Raw genomic sequence first — 20913 nt, 5'->3', positions numbered from 1 at the left:
GTGACCTGACCGTGAACATCACTGATGGGCCATGCTGACGCTTTAAAGTTCCACCCCAATAGAGCGTTTAGTATCGGTGAGCACTAACAGACGAGGTGTCTTGTTAGCAAACATGCTAAAGCACTAAAAAAAAAAAAGTTCCAGGGGACAGGATGTCTGTGAAGGTTCTTCGTTATCCAATGAAGGTTGAGGTCAAGGGCAACTGGACTTTGTAGAAGAAAAACTAGAAGACGTTTCATCCCTCATCCAAGAGACTTCTTCAGTTCTGACTGACTGGTAGGGAAACTCAGCTATTTAACCTCTGTGGGGTCGTTAGCCAGGATCGTCGATGCCGCTGGAACGTTAGTGCTCCTGGCTGTGGTAACGACAGTCGTCATGGTCGTTAGAACCACCCGTGGCCAAGTCTGAATGACCATCATTGGTATCTTTACCTGAGGCCAAATGAAAATACTTGTTGAGTTTCCTGGTAAGTGATGAAGGACAGCATTGTAAGTGGGAGATAAGTGGTGGCGTAGACCCCCTCCCCTGTTCAGCCACGGCTTCTCACTCCAGGTGTAAATGGCTTCCTTGACACCTCTTTCAAACCATCCATCTTCTCTGTCTAAAATGTGCACCTGGTGGTCCTCAAACGAGTGTCCTCTGTCCTTCAGATGTAAGTAGACTGCAGAGTCTTGACCTGAGGAGTTAGCCCTTCTGTGTTGAGCCATGCGTTTGTGTAGTGGTTGTTTAGTTTCCCCAATGTACAGGTCTGTGCATTCCTCACTGCATTGGACAGCATACACTAGATTACATTTTTTGTGTTTGGGTGTGCGGTCTTTGGGGTGTAGCAGTGTCTGTCTTGGGTTGTGCTCTTGGGATTAAAAAAAACATAGGGATGTGGTGTTTGTTGAAAATCCTTCCTGAGTTTCTCTGATACTCCAGACACGTATGGAATCACAACGTTATTGCATTTGATCTTCTTTTCCTCATCCCCTGTAGTGTAACCTTCGTTGGATTCCAGGGGACAATGAATGCACCTGAATTTTTTAAAGAACTAAGTGCCTGTGATATCATTCAACTTTACACGATCTACATATAATGGTGTAGCTGAGTATGTCACAACTTAGTATAACGCAACAAATAAAGGAGGCAAAACAGGCAAGGCTAGGGTTACTAATGGAATGCAAATGAACAGGACTGAGACAAAGTTTTCACTAGAGCTAATTAGTCAATTAATCAATTAATCAATTGAGATCCATTAATTTCAGAAACGTAATCAGCATTTTTTTTTTCTTGCATAGCTTCTTAAATTTGCAGATTTGGTGCTTTTCTTTGTCACATCAAATTAAGCTGAATGCAAAAAAACAAACAACCTAAATAAGGTTTTACAGTGAAGCAGCTGCAGACCTGTACATTACACTGGATGGAAAGGGCCTTCATAACAGCAAAACAAGAAATGAGACTGGACCTGTTAGTGAGAAAACGAACATATAGAAAATCCAAGATAACTACTTTACGCAGCCAGGAACACTACATTCATAATGACTAATGCCGACATTACAGATCTTGCTCATCTTTACGCACTCAAAAAAATCATAGTTGCAGATTTTGCCCTTCTCCCTTAGACTTTGGCGGCATTTTGGGCTTTCTTGTGACATTTAAGATCTCCCTGAGTATATTTGTGACGCTGAAGGGTGGTGAGAGCAGGGAAGAGAGAATGAAAAAGGGGAAATGAAGAAGGAAATCACACTAGTAATGAACACATCAAGCCCAGGGACAGTAATGAACTTCATCCTCTCCTCCTCAACCTCATCATTCAGTTTGATTGAGTGAGGGGTCAGCGTTCGTATTCACTGAGAGCAAAAACAATAATGATCTGGAAAGCGTCAGTCCCCCAAATTTTACCGCTCCTCGGGCAAGCCGGGTCTTTAAATATGATGGCACATTAAAGACACAGACATCATGAATCAAACTATTTTCTGGAGGTGGCTGAACGGGCAAATGGGTGCACAGTATGGCACCAGAGAAATGTAGATGGCATTTAAATTATGGGTTTATATACCAGAAAGGGTTCTGCTTCTGTTTGAAATGGAGATGGTCCAGTGTTGAATGTTAAGCTGATGCCTCAGAACGTCATTTGCTCACTTCTTCTCAAGCAAGACCATTTCGGTTAGAAGGACACAATGGCTCAAACTTCTGTTCCAGCCAAGTAGGACATTTTATGAAGAACTTCTTCATAAAAGAAAGTCTTGTTAAGGTAATTTGGCAATTCATTTTAAAGCTGCAATAAGTGCTCTCATATTGTGAAATACTATTTTTGTGAACCAAACCTCCACATGAAATATGTTCTTATTTCAAGGATGGATATGAAGCAACTAGAAATATTGTTTTGGATATAATCAATAGCTGAAGCACAAACAATTCAGACATAATAAAAAGGATTACATAGCAGAATAGAATATACTTTCAGAGGCACAACATACTGGCACAAAAAACAATGCATTTGTCTTGCCCAATACTGACAACGCAATGAATTGTGAAACATGAGGACCCAGCTTTATATCCATACTTTCATTTCCAGCATGGAAATGCTCAAAATGTGGAATTAGATGCAAATCACGGGTTTGAATAAAACCACAGATTTTCTAGGGCATCGATCTTGATAAGCTGGCCCGGCACTCGGCATGCAGATCAGTCTGCTTAAGAAGCTGCATCAAACACCTTTTCCTCAGAGAAAAAAATAAATATGCTGTTCTCTTGAAATTAGAATATATGCTTGTTTTAAATATTGTTACTTTGATACATTTTCAAATAATTACACAGCTCTAGCTGTATATGGTAATTATATGAGAAATTGGTTATATAAATCTCTTTGAGTAAGTGCCGATCTCTCAGGAGCAATGAATGTAAGGCTAAGTGTAGAGTCCTTGTTAACATGCTGATGAAAGTCAGTAAAGACCATTGTACATTTCTAGGATTTACATCATCTTGAGCAAAGCCAGGAAAATGTTGTCTCTGTTTTATTTGACATTTCCCCCCCCCCTTGTAAAGTCCTTAAAAATAGATTTTTCCACAAACTTGAAATCACTGAACATTTGGATGAAGTGTGAACATTAATCCTGACACATTAAATCATTGATAAGAGCTGTCGTGTGCTGGAGCAAATTCACCAATGCCCTCCTTCAGCTAGCTCACTAATAATGTGACAGTGGTAGCCTTGAGCTTTGGCGGAGGGGAGAAAAATGTGAGGTGGGAGATTGGGTTTACTGCTGTGTGGCTACTTTTTTATTTCATAATTCAGAGCTAACCCACACAGGTCCACTAAATGCCATTGTTATGGGCCATGCAGATACAGTAGGAACTGAGGGAGGCGAGGAAGAATTACACAGCAGAATATAGATCCAAGACTCACCCAGACAGGGACCCAATTGGACATGTTAACAATTAATAATTAGTAAGATACAAAAAGCACAGTTACTCTTAGTTTGAATTTCATATAAACAATGTTAGTGGCACATTCATTCACGCAGCTCAAACAATTTAAACTCGACCAGCTAGCCCTCACAGCCTCGTTAAAGTTTTCAGCTAGGTTGTCGGATAGCAGGAGTGGGGCTTAACAATTTTGAAAAAAATATCTAATTGCGATTATTTTGACTGATATTGCAACTGCGATAAAATTTGCTATCTTGGAGGGAATTATAATTTTTACATAATAATTCTCATTTTTATTGAAAAACATATGATTATGGTGTGACTCTGCAAGACAACAAAGATGTTTTTTTAAATCTGTAGAATACCTAATAACATCTCTGCAGCGCAACAATATTTAATTAAAAATTATATTTCGACACATATTTTTCCTTAAACAAATATTGAACCTCCTGCAGTTTGAATATTTCAGTCCTAAGCAAGAGCTGATTTCAAATTGTAATCGATGCAGCTGTAACGTAACGCTAAATCTCTCCAATTAAAGCAGTCCAACAGTCAGTCGTTAGAGCCACCTTGTCGGCTGAAAGTGACTCCGCCTTAAGGGGTGGTGATAGCGCAATGGATAAGTCACATGCCTTTGGTGTGGGTTCAATCCCCCACTATGACACATCCACCATTGCCACTCCAGTGGTGTGTGACATGTATAACAATTGTTAAGTCGCTTTGGATAAAAGCGTCAGCTAAATGAATAAATGTACATTTACCACTAGCAAAGCAACAGTCTGTTTCAGTGTAGTCCAGAAGCTCATAAAATCCCTCACCGTCCACCATGTTTATAGGCACCACAAAGCAAAGCCTCCGAGTTACTGCATCACTACAGCCTACAGAAATCTGGAGGATTTCATTATCAATATTTGTGTTCATTTGATGTAAATATTCAAACTTCATTTACAGTAACTCAGATCCAACGGCCAGATAATATTTTACACTCTGTGTGAAATTTGAGATGGCCTTTGCAAGAGAAATATGTTCCACATTGTTATAGTAATTGAAATTGGAGGTCTATGTATAGTAGGTGAGGCATGAAATAACCATGTGCAGTATTCAAATTCACAGTTGCCATTAAATCACCAGTAAAGTAGAGCAAGAGAGCTCTGGAAGCAACTGGGATTTGGTGTATGGTCGCCAGTATTATTAACCTGCCGTGAGCTAAGATACACTGAGCAAATCAAAGTGGCAACCCCCTACTACTGTGGGAGAATCACCTTACTCTGCAACACAAGCTGGAATTTCTTGGCAAATCCCTCACAGGTAGCAGCTCTTGTTATCTTCTTTGTTTTTAAGATGTAAAATGCATTCCATGTGAGTGTCAGCTTATAGAAATATCAATATACAAATGTATCAGCTATAAGGTGTTCCTTCAAATAAGATGATTTCAGAGACAAAATGACACTTAAAAGGCTATAAAGACTGTACAGTGTAAAAAGACTTGGGATGCGGCGTGAACAAATTATGCTGCATTTAAAATATTACCTGCTCAACTTATCAACAAACTTTTAATTCACTTATTCTGCAGCTATACAAGAAGGCTTCGTTTGAACCATCTAACACTCGGGTGCAAAACACTATTCTCTCTTGCAAAAAGCTATTTACTGAATGGCTGCCTTGAAGATGAGAAAAATAAAATAACTTAGTCGCTGCCCCGGGGATCGGCAGATTACACCCACCACCATGCAGTACAAATGATCATTAGCTCTGTAATTACTGGGAGGCCATCACGTTTGAAATTCATCAGCAGAAGTGGATTGCCAGTAAGCACTCCTAGAAGTACGAGGACATGCATCACAAGGGGATTATGTGGTGGCTAATGTCCTGCGTTTTACTAAAAGGTGCCATTTCCCCAACTAGCGGTTCGTGGAAAAGAGTCCCTGTTTCTTTGTAAACAATCGTGGATCATTCAGCACTGTTTGCATGACTCTGGAACAGTGTACTGCATGTTACTAATATAAACCATCTACTCGATGATCTAACAGTCCTTTTAGTAATTTAAAGATGCTGAACATTTTCAACAGTACAGTCCGAGTGTAATGAAAAACACTATTGTTATTCCATAATAGGTGCTGTTACTTAAGCAGGTTTTCATTATGTCAAACAAACACACAGCGAGAACTCATGCGCACAATTTATTCTGGCGAGCGACTCTGTTAGTGTTAGGACGGAGTTAACTGTCATAACAAAGCGTATATTGTGCCATGCTAAAAAGCTCTGCAGGCCAGCTGAGAGCCTTCTCTTTTCCATGACCTCATTTTGTTTGGTTTCTTGCAGGAGGCCTGGTGTGGTTTGTTGACCTAATTCCTGCAGGGTGTGCGTCTGCCGACAGACCGACACGCACAAACTACAACATTTACTTAAGAAGGATAGGCCTCGTCCACTGGGAGCACTGATACTCCTGTTTTTTCCATCAAGGGAGCACAAATGGGACTGGCGCCATTAGCAGAGCAGCAAATATCGAGGTTGCCCTTAATGTGTCGCTGCACGGGTGAGAAATTCCCAACCTTGTTCTTTGTGAAAATGAGAAAAGAAGAAGTGCCATTTAAAAAGACTGGGTCAATGCTACCAAGGAACTAATAAGACACCAATTTCCAATTGCACAGCGAGAAAGGGACCTTTACTGTGTCATAAAGCTAACAAAGTGAGCTTTCTTTCACAGTAAGTTCTATGACAGCATAAGAAAATAATTCTCCAAGGTCGATCAAGGCACAGGGCACTGGCTGGTGTTTCAAGGGAAACTGATCAAGTGCATGTTGGTCACACTATAAAGTATACCGTATTTCCAATATAGGGCTCAGTATCGGTTAGACATTTTTAAATACTATTGCCAATACATGCAGTAATTTCCACAGTGATACCAAATGTATTTCTTTCAGGACCCTATTTCAAGGAATCAGAAACAGCTTTGTTGCTAAGTAGTTTTTACACATACAAGGAATTTGCTTTGGTAAATAGGTGAATAGCACTAGGCATAAAAAACTATTTTTAACCATGTAGCTCTCGGGGTGGTCAATCACTTTTGTCCACACAGAAATTTCTCAACAACTACTGGATCTACTTGCAAGGTCATTTTGTACACATTCATGGTTCCCAGAGGATGAGGCCTGCTGACTTGATCCCCTGACTCCTGTGCCACTACCGATTTCCACTTATCTAGTTATCTCTAACTGGTATAACATTTTGTACTGAAATGTATGGTTCACCTCACATTATGTGTTTTTTTGCAACTTTTCTCTGGCATTTCGGACAGAGCTCCCACCTTCAGACATCTGTCTCCTGTCTATACCTGTACGTTTACTGTCCTTATCTATTCCTTCCACTGTTTCTCTGGTTAATTTCTATACCCTTTTCTCTCTCAACTTCTCTATTGTCTCAAATGTCTCTCTCCTGGTCTTCTATTCTTCACCTTCCTCCATGTATCTGCTCACAGATGTCCCTGTTGGTTGCAGTGGTCTCCATGGCTTCCACAGTATCTAACCCTGCTCACTGGTCTCACAAGCTCAGCTGCACGGTATTGGCACATAAAGGAGCTCCAAACAGGCAAAAGTGTGAGTATTCAAGAGTCTTTGAGTTAGAGTCCAAGTCAAGTCTCAAGTCTCTCGTGGTTATAATGAATGTTGTATCACCTGCTGCGTTCAATCCAGGTTGCTTATAAAAATGCATAGCCATAAGGAGTACTGTAACTGTAACCTGTTTTTAACTTACAGAGCACAACCATGTAACGTGCAATGCAATCAATGACAGCTTGAACTACTAAGTCAACACATCCCCCACTCTCAAACCAGTGTAACGTTATAACTGTATAAAACTGCAAGGTTACATGATCAACAATAAACCTGTAACCTCTTTCGACCCAACGGCAATAATTAAGGTGATGGCAGTCAGCGGGACGTAAATGATAACGTTAATCGACCGCCACAAGTTTGGCAAGTAAACAAACGCTCATTCATCTTTTCATAATGAACGACAGTCGAAGTACACCTCCCGTAGATCGTAGCTGAAGCAAGAAGCAAGCCAACGTTAGATGGCCAATGCTAAGCTGGTGGTGTTTACTCACCACAGGTTACTAACCTATTTTGCGTTCAGCGCTTCTTTGTTTGGGTCTTGCTGTATGAAGTTTTAAAGCCAAAGTTTATGATGAATAGCACCGCAGCTACAGCTGTGTTTGTCGTCCTCACTCACATGCGGCCGCGCACATCTGATACTACGTGTTGCATAAGCAGGTTATAGGTAACGGAGGGAGGGAATAACGGCAAGCTCATCAGAAGTTTCCTAAAAAATAAACAATGTTCACGAGTCCCTCACCTCGTGTTGAGCCAAGTTGAGTCTGAGTCTCTTTTGAAGACGAGTCTCAAGTCGAGTCTGAAGTCACTGTGTGTGCGACTTAAGTCGCACTTGAGTCTGAGTCTCTAACTCAAGTCCAAGTCTCTAACTCGAGTCCCCATCTCTGGTAATCATTTAAAAGTCTTCCATTTCACATAAAAGCTATTTGTGCTTTCTATTTGTATCTGTGTCTATATCAGAGTACAGGACAGACAGTAAGGAGATACACACAGGCCAGCCTATCTCTTACATAGTGGTGATTTGCCTACCTAATGAGGCTGCAAAGTTACCATCATTTAATTATTAAATTGTGGTCCCACTCAGGAGTGCAAAGCAAATATGTATTCTTCAAAAGACAGAGCTGCAATTAGAGCTTATGCAAAGGTTAAAAGAAAGCACACTATCAACTGAGAGGCAGTCACTGTAAAAAAAATAAAATAAAAAAATAAAAATACTTATGCACCACCCCAGGTCATGCTCTTGTATAATGACAATATCCTGTTTTGAAAACTGAATCGATATTACAGCCGCCAAAACTTTTACTTCCTAATGGATTTTTTTTTTTTTTTTTTTACAGTATGACTGCTGCTCATTTACAATCATGATCTCAATTAGCAAAGCTGCAACTGTCAAATATCTTCCTGCCACACAACTGCTTTCATCCGTTATCGTAACATTAGCAAATATGAAGCACATTAAAACTCTGATAGCCAGACAGTTAGTTCCGAGGAATTTTACCTTTCAAGAGTTCACTTTCATTTGTTAAACATGGTACCCAGTTTGGACAGAAGAATCAATCTACTTTTTATCTGTACAGCTGTTATGTGACTTGAATATTGCCAGCGACAAATATTTTTAAGTCTGTAACTCAAAGATGTTTTAAAATGAGAGAAAGAATGTGCAGTAGCTTTCTACTGCTGCTTACAATTCCTCGATTTATTCCTGCTGCAGGAAACATAATTTTCAGTGTAACAGATGTTTTTTTCCCCCAGTAAAGACGTATACAAAGCCAGGTGATTAGAAAAGCTAAGTTAAAATGCACTAAACATGGTATAGATAAGACATCTACTGTATCATTTTAATGTTACAAATGCTACAGGTTACTTTAATATGAATTTACTCAAAGCATTAAACTATCCAGAAAAACCTAATTACAGTAGGCCAGAGATGCTTATCCTTCATGCTGAACATTAAGTACATCACACCTTATTGGACGCTATTCTCAGGGGGGGATATGAATGAATTTGCATGGTCTTTCTGGCAGTGAACCTCTGCCTGCTGCTTGGATGCTGCCTGACAAAGAGTCAGGGGAGACAAATTAGACCGTGACAGGGACAGGGGTGTTAAAGCTGAATGACACAGACACAAGAAAGTCATTTCTGCCTTGCGGCAGCCAAAGGCTTGTGAGGTTTCACTGTACCGGGTATCAGTCAGGAGGGCCTATTTATAGAGGGCCCGGGCTGCTGCTAGAATACAAACACTTGACTGAAGTAGGTTACCGGCAAAAGGCTGTATCACCAGCAGACAAAAGGACAAAGGAGGACGTGTGAGGAGAAGAAGGAGGCCAGGTTGAGGATAAGATATGCAGAAGCAATTGATGATTAATGACATTCGCAACTTTATACCAACTTTTCTGAGACTAATGTTGCAGTCTACAGCTAGATTAGGAGCCTTTTACATCTCCATGGTCTGTTTCCTACTCCATTAAACAGGGAGCAAAGTCACCCGTTTGAATATACTTTGCTGTTCATCATCTGATTTTCTTGGCTCATTTTTTGAAATATGGTTGTGTCTATAAAATGTGATAATACCCCACAACAAGAGCCAAAGTGACATATTCATTTTGCTTAGTTTTTCTGGCCAACTCTCCAAAACCCAAAGAGACAAGCAGCTCACTACAAGCTACATTTAGTTACTGTTCTGGTCTCTGTTCAACTGACTGGTTTCCACTCCTAAAATATGAATATATGCTGATTTTTTTCCATGACAGTGAAGTGAATACAGCTGATATTCATTGTATAGACCAAATGATTAATCAGTGAATCAAGAAAATGTTCTGCAGATAAATAGATATTTAAAAAAAATTCATTAGTTGCAGCTCCGTTTCTCATTTTCCTTTGATAACGGACTTAAATGACTAATTGAACGGTCGATTGATTTTCTGTTGACCACCTAATTGTTCAATCTACTTAATGGTTCAGGACTAAAGCAGTGCCTCGGCTCACATTTGGCCACCTCTCAGAAACAAAGACTTCCCAGGTTTGTGGAAAAAAACACCTGCACTCCTGCGGCAACAAATGCATATTTAATGTGTAGAATGAGTTCTTGGTATAGCTCAAACAAAAGGACCCAGGCTTGGTTACAGCGATGAGCAGCGTGCGGCCACGTGGTGAAGCACCCGACATCTCAGTTAGCTGTATTCAATTGACAGGATGGAGTGCGAGTGTCACTGTCTGTCAACAGGCTACTTTGAGTTGTTTTACACAACATGGTTTGCTGGGGTCGTCTATTCTCCGACTAATCCCCGGCTGTTAGATGCTAATCCCTGTTTATCAACACAGGCATGCGGGTCATGGCCAAGTCTGAGAAAGAGAACACTAATTGCCAGAGTGCTGTAAAATGCTGTATCCCTGGAGGATAATATAAAAATCACTGTATCCAACAGAATAGAACAAACCTGCTGTTAGATCAAGACAGAAGTATGCAGAGATTTGAAACACGCTGGCCACTGCATTTCACTGTCGTCATCTCTGAGCCCATTAGTTGTAAACAACATGTAGTATTTTCTCTCTGCTGTCACCAGTACTAGCTTGCGCGATGAATAAGATTAATGTCAGGGAAACGTATCACCGTTGGATCCTTTCCCCCTCATTCTCCAGCAACCCTTTTCACAACATATGAATCAAATCAATGACAACAGCAGGACATGTCTGCATCTCAGCCAGCCAGCAGTCCCTGGGCAATCGCTCTTCTTCCCCTCTCCTCCGAACTGAGAGGCTGCATGCTGCCTCGACTTCCCCTCTAATCCATCATTGCCGTTTCCCATTTCCACCTCACATCTACAGAGGCCTGCACTCTTGACCAAGTGGGAAAGCAGATTAAAATGGAAAGCCAGTTGCTTTACCAAAATCGGTTGTATTGGGCTACCTAAAGCTAGTGGCCAATATGTGAGAGCTGATTCAAATAAAAGGCTTCTCACTGTATCACTGGAGAGAATTACACTCATCAAGGGCATACACCCCAGGACTCTCTTAATGATAGTTTAATATTTTCTCCAAAATAGGGTCCTTTTAACAATGTCTCTCGCCATGATGCCGGACTGATGGATGTGGTCTCACATTGAGCAAACTCTCAGCAATTAAATTCAAATCAGTGAGGAGTTGCGGTGGGATTTATACGTGAAGTGATCACAAAGACATCCTAATGTGTGTAGAATTAAAAAAGCCAGAGGTTTAAGTCCGACAGCAAAAAAATGGATTGAGGAAGAACTTACTCAGAACGATTCGTTACTGTGGACTTTGTCAACACACCAAGTAAATCAATTTTTCAGGCCATTTCTGTGCTGTTTGAAGGACAAAGTGGAAGAATTCTGCTGCTTATAGCTTCAATAGGTAAAGCCAGTGAGTGTAGTGGGCCACTGGAAACAGCATGTCCAGATTGGAAGTCTAAAGCTACTGTGCTGGCTAAGGTGGGGATTAAATGACACTGCAGTGTAGATTTTCCAATGAGCAACATGTTTTGTTACAATGACTGCATGTAGAATGAAATGCCTATGTATTTAACAGTAAAAACAAACAAAGGAGACCAAGAAGCAAACTAATCAAACAGCTCTCAACAGTCAGGGTGTCCGGGAGAAAAATAGAACAAGGTAGCAAATCCTACATGGGTGGAATTTGCTGCTGATCAACACTGATATGCTCTACACTCCCCACGTGTGTTAAATCATGCAGCAGAATGAGAGTTGAGCGTCCATATATGCCTGGCATCATATTTTAATACTGTGCTGTTGTGCCACTATCAGCAGAGACTATAGTTGTTCATTTGGGACCACTGAAATACTACTGCAGTGCAGGCTCTCACAGTTTATGTCAGTATCACCACCTGAGTGTTAAAAGACACGTGATGTATTCAGGCGGAGTGTCGTCTTGCAGGGTTGCTGTATTGGATTATACAGGACTGTAATCAGTTGATATTGTGCCCGTACTTTTATACAAGCCAGGTAAAAAACTGCAGCATGCTACATTATTAAGAATCAACATTTGTCATCTTTAAACAGCCTACAGGCTTAATGTTTTTCTTTTGTTGTTTTTTAGCCACTGCTGCACCAGCGATGTATGTTCAGTGATACAAAATATGCAACGTAAATTACTGCACATTCAAACTGGCAAAAGTGTATATCATTCAAGGCACTGCTACAAAACTGCTCTGAATGCAGCAAACAGTACATCATGTTAGCCGGTCATTTATTCTGTAGCTTGCTGCCCTCTCATGGCAGGAAACATGAGGTACAGTGATGGATTTCTACCAGAAGGTGTCTACAATAAAAGCACAGAGAAATTGTAAGAAAAAAGGGGATCGGACTAACTCTTGCATCAAACTGCAATACAATCTAAATGAATAAAAAAAAATTAAACTCAACTTAGTGCATCAGATACATTTAACATTTGTGTGTGAGTATCGTACAAAGGAACAAAATATAATAAAGTGGAGCTCTGGTCCAACACATTGGGTAAAAAGTCACATTTCTTTAATGTAATCTTTGTTAAACATCACTTAACAGTAAATTAACAGCTGATTTTATAGAAATCTAATCCAAAAACAGGCTACAATCATTTTGGGATGTACATGTCATTAGTTCCCTCAGCGGGTAAAACAACTGACCCATTTGAGTGCGTCATTGAGACAGCAGGGATTTGTAAAATGCCAGAGGACACAACATGGGGCTTGTGTATTTCCAGAAACTTCTGCTTTAGTAAGCCTGCTCATTTTCTGGAGACTGCTCCAATATCCGGAGGGTATGACTGCCACCTGGCAGGTTTATAGTGCGAGCGTCTACATGCTGGGAGGTTATTCTGGCTAACACCAGGTGATAACACTATTAGTTTGAGACACCACCGAATAATGAGAACACCTACAAACAAAAATATGCTCAGAGAGGAGTCTTCAAAACCAAAATAGCTGTTTATTATTATTACTGTGTTAATTTGTGTTGTCTAATTCATGGTTTTCAAAAAAAGTGTAGGTGAAATCCACAAGTGCAGTTTGGCAAGAGAAAGTTCTATTTCATACCTAAATAAAAGGTAGGACACTTGTGTTCCTGCTTCAGCTACCTCAAGCTAAAACTTGAGGCGGTATGAAAATGCAGCCTGCCCTGGGATGGAGGCATCATGTTTCCAATGAGAAGGAGCGGTGAAAAGGAATGAAAGTCTGAACAAATGCCTCGTCTAATTCAAAATGTGGCTGACAGAAACACCTGGGTCCTGGTGTGGCTCCAGCTGTGGCCGCCAGCCCGCATGTTTTTAGAGGGATAGATTCAAATGACAACTGTGCAGATGCACACACACAAGCACTTGCACGCAGACATACACACAAACACGGAGTGGCCAACCCAAGAAGAAACCTGACTAATTACAAAATCTATTCCCTTTTTCTAAAGAAGGTGTATATGCATCATCTCGCTTCTCTTATTCATGACAAGAACAGCTGTTTGGGAGTCCTTGTGTTGTTGTTTTTCCCCTGCAGAACAACCTTCACTTCAGATGTCTTTCAGTCCTACAGTGACATTCATGACTATTTAATAGCACCCTAAATCATACCCAAACACCAACACATTATCTGACAAGCCATATCAATGCGGAACAGCACCTGGCAATTGCAAAAACAAGCTCCAGGTTTTATGGTGATGCTTGACATGTCACTGAGCTATAACACAATCATAGGAACTAAGGAAGTGTAACTAATGAACAGCAACAATGAGAACAGACGAGGGAAGAAAGTTTATAGCGCGGCCAAATAAACACTCAAGATATAACAACAACGTAATTGACTTTCCTCTCATTACTAAAGCTTTTAGAAAAAACTAATTGCATATATCACTAAGCAATAAAGAAAAAAGCGAATTTAAAGACAATTGCCTAAAATTTGCTTAAGTAAAATGGGCGCTTGGGAATCAAGCTTACAGTTTATGTGCATAAATACCAAATTGGAAAAGTTGAGTAATATATTTAAATATTCATAATAAAACTTGAAAAAAAACCCACATACATTTATATTATTTTCTTGTTTCTGAAAGGGGTGTTTCATTCAAGCACTGATGTCTGGTCACATGTCTACATGTGACCTAATGGCCTTAGCCTAGTGTTTTCCCTCTATATTTTACTGTCTGGTGTGTTGCCTGTTCCAGTGGCAAGGAAAGTAGCTATAAATCCTATTATATAAGGCTCTATGGCCATTGTGACTATATAACCCGCAAAGTAATCAATACTCATCTAGTTTCAAAATTAATTAATTTACAGGAGCTGTCGACTGTGACTTCCAGTGCGTTCTGATAATTTTTTTACTCCAGACAAATCATAAATTCTTCCTTTAAAGGTGAAAGGATGACTGATCAGTAACACATTAGTATGTTTTAAATGGTGCCTGAGTGGTTTGTGGACCGAGTACCTTCTCTAAGGAAGGTTTCGGGTCCTGTGCTGGAGCTGCTGCCCCCACGACCCAACCCCGGATAAGCGGTTGAAGATGGATGGATGGACATTCTCTCAGTCTAGTTAAAAATAACGTTCACTGTACATTTGAGTGTATAGTGATTCTGCTAAATCGAATCTCAAATACGTGTTATTAGTTTACACAAATTTATTCTTCAAGTGCACAGTGTACTTCGAATATCCCCGGACATGTATATCTAACATTTTACTTGGCTCTCCAGCTTTAACTGTTTTAGCTTGTTGATTCACTTTCAGTGCAGTAAATGCTATTTACCTTGTAAATGCTATGTCCTTGTTTTTGGAATAAATGTTCATAAAAAAAATATATACACAATATTTCAGCCTTAAAACATTTGTATACTTCTGTAAATACAAATTGACTATATACAGCCTTAAAAGCACAAGTATTCCCTTTTTTGCTGCCTGTAAGACTGATCCTGCATTCATGCCAACTAGAATGTTTCATGGAAAAGTTCTTAGTCAGTACTTCAATCTAAATGTCAAACAACTTTTCATTTTTTAAAAGACACCAGGTGTAAACACTATTTTTCAAGACAGATCTGTGAACAACAAAAATACAGACTCAGTCAGAAGATCCTACGAATGAGAGGCAATTAAATCACATTCACACTCACCGAGCACCACTTTGGTTCTGCGTATAGCTCCCATCTGTACCCGTAAATCTGTGGGTTTTTGTACCTTTTGGTTTTGGGGAGGCCCAGTTGACAATGCGCCGCATCAGGCAGCAGTTGAGCAGGACTTTCTTGGAGAAGCCGTGGTCTTTACGCATATGCTGCAGGTCCTCCCTCCACTGGGTCCTCTTGGTTGGCGTACACATGGCTGGAACGTCTCTATTTTGAAATATAGTGTGGCATTATTAACTTTACCTAAATACATTATACACAGATACTGGCCTAATCATTTGGGTACTTCTCCCAAAGGAGGAGTTTGCAATAAATATAATTTCATATTGTAACACAGAGGTGATTATTATTAGCCTCATAATTCAAATGAGGACCCCTTAACATTCAAACACAAATAGCTACAGCCAGTGCAGCATGAGAAACTAACTGCCAAAAGTTCAGCAAAACTCCTGAGAATATATGCTAATTCGGGATGTGTTTTTGCCCCCAGTTATGCGTGGCTATAATGAAATGCAAGACATTTCAGCGTGCCCTTTTGGAACCGGAAAATGCTTGTCTTATGTGTCCTGAGCTGTTGTCTTAAGAAGGCAAGTTATTGTTCCAGCAGTTCTGGGACCAGTGATGCTAAAAGCAAATACACCAAACAGATCTTAATGCAGACTGGCGTGCAAGGACCCTTTGCCTACAATTTGCCAGCAAATATCCTGATTGTCTCCAGATAACAGAGTCAAACAAACAAGATTTTATGACACAACTAATTACCAATTAATCATTCACAGTGACACCCTACCCTACAGTACTATGATTACAATCCCCCTGAAGGTCCCATTTCAAGAGCAGAAGTGTCAGACATCAACAAATCATGCAGCGGCTTTGACTGGAGTGCTTGCACTCAGGATCGCAAATTTTTATCCTTCAATGCACAGAAACGGAGGTCCAGAGTGAGGGCTAACTGCTATCAATTGTCCCCTCTGAGCATCAGCTTACCTTGAAGGCTCAAACACGACGTGCTCTCTGCTTCCTCAGTCTGCAAGTGATCCTCAGGTTTTACACTAGCACTTTCCCTTTCCTGAGCTGATCAACAGAGTGTGAAAGGGGGCGGGAGGAGGAGGAGAGCGAGGACCGCTCTGTGAAACAGGGAGAGTGAATGACTGAGCGAGAGAGAGAGAGAGAAGTGCTAGAAGACAATAGTGCTGTTGCTTCAAGTTAGAGGACCATTTGTGTGCTTTTATTCAAGTATGAGAGGAAGAAGAGAGAGTCAAAGCATTTGACTGGTGCAGCGCCACCAGTCAAATGCTGGTGGCGCTGGTTCACAGTGGACCCCTTCGATCCAGATCAGTGTCACAATCTATAGTTTATACTTTATCGGCATCTTCAAGAGGTTGTAAAACCCCTCCTTAAGAAAAGGGCTAGGTATTAAACTTCAATGTGTTGGTACCAACTAAAATGTGTCTTTCCCATCATGTATGAATGTCAAATAACCAAATGGAAGTGTCATTAATTTCACATGTATCTGACAAATCTTAATTTTTACATCCAATATTTGTTGAGATACTTCACTCTAAACCACCAATGTGAGCCTGATGATAGAGGACATCTTTGGTGCCAATATAAACCTGTTGGTGTTGAGATATTATAGGCTTAGTCCTCTGGGGTTCCTAAATGTACAGAAATGCATGTCAATTCATCCAATAGTTGTCTGGACACAAAGAAAAAGTTCTTCCAAAAAGCAGCAACAGGTTCCAGGACAGCAGCCGTAAGAAAGAGCAACAGATGTGTTAAACGTTCAAGAACCATATGAGCATGCATATACTCCGCTGGGATGTCTGTGAATGAAAAATGTCCCTCTCACCTCCAGGAGCACCGTCCTGTACCTGACCCTACCTTCTGATCTTGAGTTGTCTTTATTGTTTTAATTAACAAGGGAGCCATTAATGTCATATACTTTATTATTTCAGAAAAAAATCATGTGGCAGATCAGTCTAACTGGAGAGCAAATGTAGGCATATTTCGCACCCCTTTCTAAACTATATTTAGATGTTTGGTTACAGATGATGCATACCACTGCATCGACTTTACAACCCTGAATTTATCACCACAGTGTTGCAGAATATGTTGGCGGTGGAATTTTTGTCAGCATTGCTCAAAGCAATCATTTTCTTTAAGTTACCACAAACATTAAGTGTCCTAAAGGTACGTTCATAATATCCAAATTTTGTCCCTGGTCATCGGCCAAACGGACTTAAGCTTACATTTAAATGCACACAGCATTAACTGCCGTGCAGTGATAGATGGTTATGTTTAAGGGGAGACCGCAAAGCTACATTTAATTTGCTTCTCCTGAGATGAGCAAGGAATATTCTCTACCTGAGAAGACAAAGGAGGGCCCTGGATGGAGAGCTGGGAATAGAGCCATCCTTTCCCAGTAGGGAACACGCACGCCTGATTGAAACGAGCAAACAGATCGGTTGCACTGTTACGGTATGATATGGGTTCTGTGGTAACACTTGCACAGCCGGAGGTACATCCACATCCTGAGGGAGGGAGCTTGAAAGCTCCGATATATTAAATATTTATTCAAGAAGTTGTTGCTGCTCATTGATATTCAAGCCCACCTTAGTCAAGAGTTTGTCAACTCCAAGAGCAGACTGTGGACTTTTGAGTCAAGAGCAGGTTTCTTAAAGCTGCTATAATCAATATTTTGATATTAACAATGTAATAAATGACTCTATGTATGTGTATGAGGTCACTCACAGTAATGGTTCATTACTGCACAGTAATGAACAGTGAATTATCAGTCAACTCTGCATTGTCCTCATTTTAGCACACTGTTTCGGTTTCATGACCCACAATTTTTACTGTTTTGCTTCGCTGTCCTTTCCGGACATGCTGCTGTTTTTAGAAAATATTTCGTTCCAATGTTCGGACACACTTTGCAACTAGCAGCTGAAGAGAAAGATTTTGTTTTTTTATGAGCTGGTGGAGAACAGACCAGAGCTAACAGGAGAGTGAATATAAGGGACACACCAATCAGATACCGATATCGGTCCGATACCAACTCAAATAGCTGGATCAAATACCGTTGAAAAGGGGGCCGATCTATGTTGTTTTACAAAATTAGGAAGCAATGTTTAAGTCAAAAATGATTACCTTGCACAAATACCCAAAGCCAAGGTATTGGTATCAGTATCAAGACTGTAAAAGTCAGATAGTGCAAACCTAGTGAATATTGACTCCAAATGAGTGCTTGCTTATGTTACTCCGGACACATAAATAGGAAACGGTTAACTAACATGTTTGCCATGTCAACATTATAGGGTGATAACATGTCAATGCTGTGTTTACAACTTGTTGTGCTGTCCCCAATATTAATGCATAAAGCACATAATGAATAATTATAAGTTGGACAACTTTTACACACAGCTTAGCGCTTCACTGAGCCCTTCCAACTGTAAAGCACCTCAGACTGTGCATAATGCTAAGGATAGTGCCTTCATGGCAGACATCTTTTCTTATTCATAGCAGGAAAGGCACAGGCATAACTTGTCTTGGGGGGAGAAACTGAGTCTGTTATATCCTAATTACAACACAGCCTCTTGTGTCAGGTACTTGCTAATTTAAAGTTTTTTTTTATAACACCTGATAGTTATACATAGTTATAAAAGCATCACACAACTCACATACATGTAAACAGAAAACAAATCTGAATGTTGGTTGACGGTGGAAGGAGTCTTCCCATCCAATCACTTTCAGTTGCGATTATCTGCCCTGCCCAAGTCACTCCATTAAAAATTACTGAGATACAATCCACATGCATTAGCTTCTAGGTGCTATGTGGTTAGTGTTTACAATTAAGTTTGTGGATCACTTGTACACTTAAATATTCATTGTTCCTCTAATCAATTATGTCAGAAGCAATTTGGAGCAATGTATTCTGAAATCAATTCAGAGAGCCAGCTAATGTTGAAGGAATTTAAAGTTATATTCTAAGTAGTATAGGAATTAGTATTTGGCATCAAGGCTCTGACCTTGACACTGCCTGAAAAGATACACCAAGTCCAACATGGAGGAGACAAGGCAACACTAAATTTCCTCTTCAAAACCTGCAATGAAAAGACACTATAATGTGTGGGATGGGCAACATACCCCGCATGGTTATCCTAGAAAAAAATAATCTCCAATAAAACGTGGCAGGAATAGGCAGATTACAATCCGTCCAAGGTGAGTGCAGCTGACTGTAGCTGCAGTATAAACCACAGGACAGGAGCTCAGCATTTCTAAGTTCAAATAGTTTTTAGATGCATAGCTACAGAAATTATCAATACACCAGCTATCCTGTGGGTGCACTGAAGAGTTTGCGATAAAAGCAAATTGCAGAATACTACAACTACAACTTATGAATGTCAGACTTCAAGCACAGAGTCCAGAGGAAATGAGCCCAAAAACAGGCAACATCATCAGGGGAGCATAGGTAACAGCCTGAAAACATCTCAAGTCAAAGTGGCACAACAACAGCCAAAAGAAAAAATGCTCAGGTCTACACACAGGTAAATCGCAGCAACGACAATGAAGACATTAGCAGCCAGCATCTATGTACATCTAGGCCCACAGGCAGCCTCACCAAGCTAATGTCCACAGACTAAAGAAAGTCAAGGCATCTACCGGGATGCAGCAAACACTTGGCTGAACAGAGAAGTGATCCCCAAGCATCTCAGCGAGCTTTGGAGAAGTTTGGTACAGTTGTTGTGGTCCCAGGCTGCCGGCACAGACGGGAAAGCTAGCTTCAAGCGGCTCTTGAGGCAGCAGCTGCAGGAAGCACGGCACAAAACAGATTCTATTGCTTCTCATCTGTCCTAAAGTGACTATACAACTGTGTTGGCAGCAGCAGGGTGACAACAAAGATAACAAATGCAAAAAAGCAGCAGTATTGGTAACTGAATATGGACCTTTAGGAACAAAAGTTCACCTTTTACTGAATAATTGAGAGCATTATGTAATTTCCACCTTACTGCAGGTCATTTCTGAGTAGAGTGTTTGTGTCCCTGGTCTAGGTCTAATTTTGTGAGGATTTACATCCTCAGTTGTGCTTTTACATTAAAATGAGCCACCCTATCAAAGCAGCAAACGCATTAAATCATTGACATCCCAAAAGATGTTTTACTGGATTTCAAGTTCTGCTGCAAGCAATGTTTCTGTGGATACACAATACAACTGGATTAAAGGTTAATTCCGCTGGATATTATATTCTTAATTTTGCTAAATTGCTGGTTTATTTACAACTACAGCTGCATTAATCAAATAATCAATTAGTTGTCGACTATTAAACAAATCGGCAACTATTTGGATGATCAATTAATCGGTTTGAGTAATTTTTTAAGAAAAAAAAATATTTGATTCCAGAATCAAGTTGTAGTAAACTCGAACGACCTTTTAAGATTACCTTGTTTGAAAGAATGGAAGGTCTCTACCATTTAAAACAACAACATGATGCAATGATTTCTGCATCAACACTTTCACCAATTAACTAATTAACAGAGGTTCAACGCAGTCAGATTCAGAACCAGTCAAACACCAGTGTACCTGTCAGTACTGTGACTCGTCGCCTTTATCGTCTCAGTGTTGCGGCTGATTTTGGAAAAGCTTAAGGAATATTAACAACCCTACTTTCTCAGTATAAAATGATGGAAGACACACATTCAGGACAACAGGCTCATTTGAACGAAGCCCTGCATTTCCATAAAACCTTGCAAGGATAATGCAGTAGCCCATTACAGAAGCCATTA

The 20913-nt window shown here is 40.3% G+C and overlaps 1 protein-coding gene across 5 annotated transcripts in view; it reads right to left on the bottom strand.

Moving 5' to 3' along the window:
* kcnip4a (potassium voltage-gated channel interacting protein 4a) overlaps window positions 1–20913 on the bottom strand; it is a 144963-nt gene that overhangs the window by 112565 nt on the left and 11485 nt on the right. For 2 of the 5 annotated variants that reach the window (XR_006827324.1, XM_046063790.1), the window contains exon 2: window positions 15186–15335. The exons of 2 other annotated variants lie outside the window; for them this stretch is intronic. Coding sequence is in view for 2 of the 3 variants with exons in the window: in XM_046063790.1 (XP_045919746.1) it covers window positions 15186–15335 (150 nt within the window). In the remaining variant the exon portion in view is untranslated. Of the gene's footprint in view, window positions 1–15185; window positions 15338–16117; window positions 16258–20913 lie in introns of all 5 variants that reach the window. One more of the 5 variants, XM_046063792.1, reaches the window with a different exon arrangement.

The sequence above is a fragment of the Micropterus dolomieu genome, linkage group LG12, assembly GCF_021292245.1.
Source record: "Micropterus dolomieu isolate WLL.071019.BEF.003 ecotype Adirondacks linkage group LG12, ASM2129224v1, whole genome shotgun sequence".
Taxonomy (NCBI): domain Eukaryota; kingdom Metazoa; phylum Chordata; class Actinopteri; order Centrarchiformes; family Centrarchidae; genus Micropterus; species Micropterus dolomieu.
The sequence above is the reverse complement of the archived record's forward strand: the minus strand, read 5'-3'. Positions and strand labels throughout refer to the sequence as shown.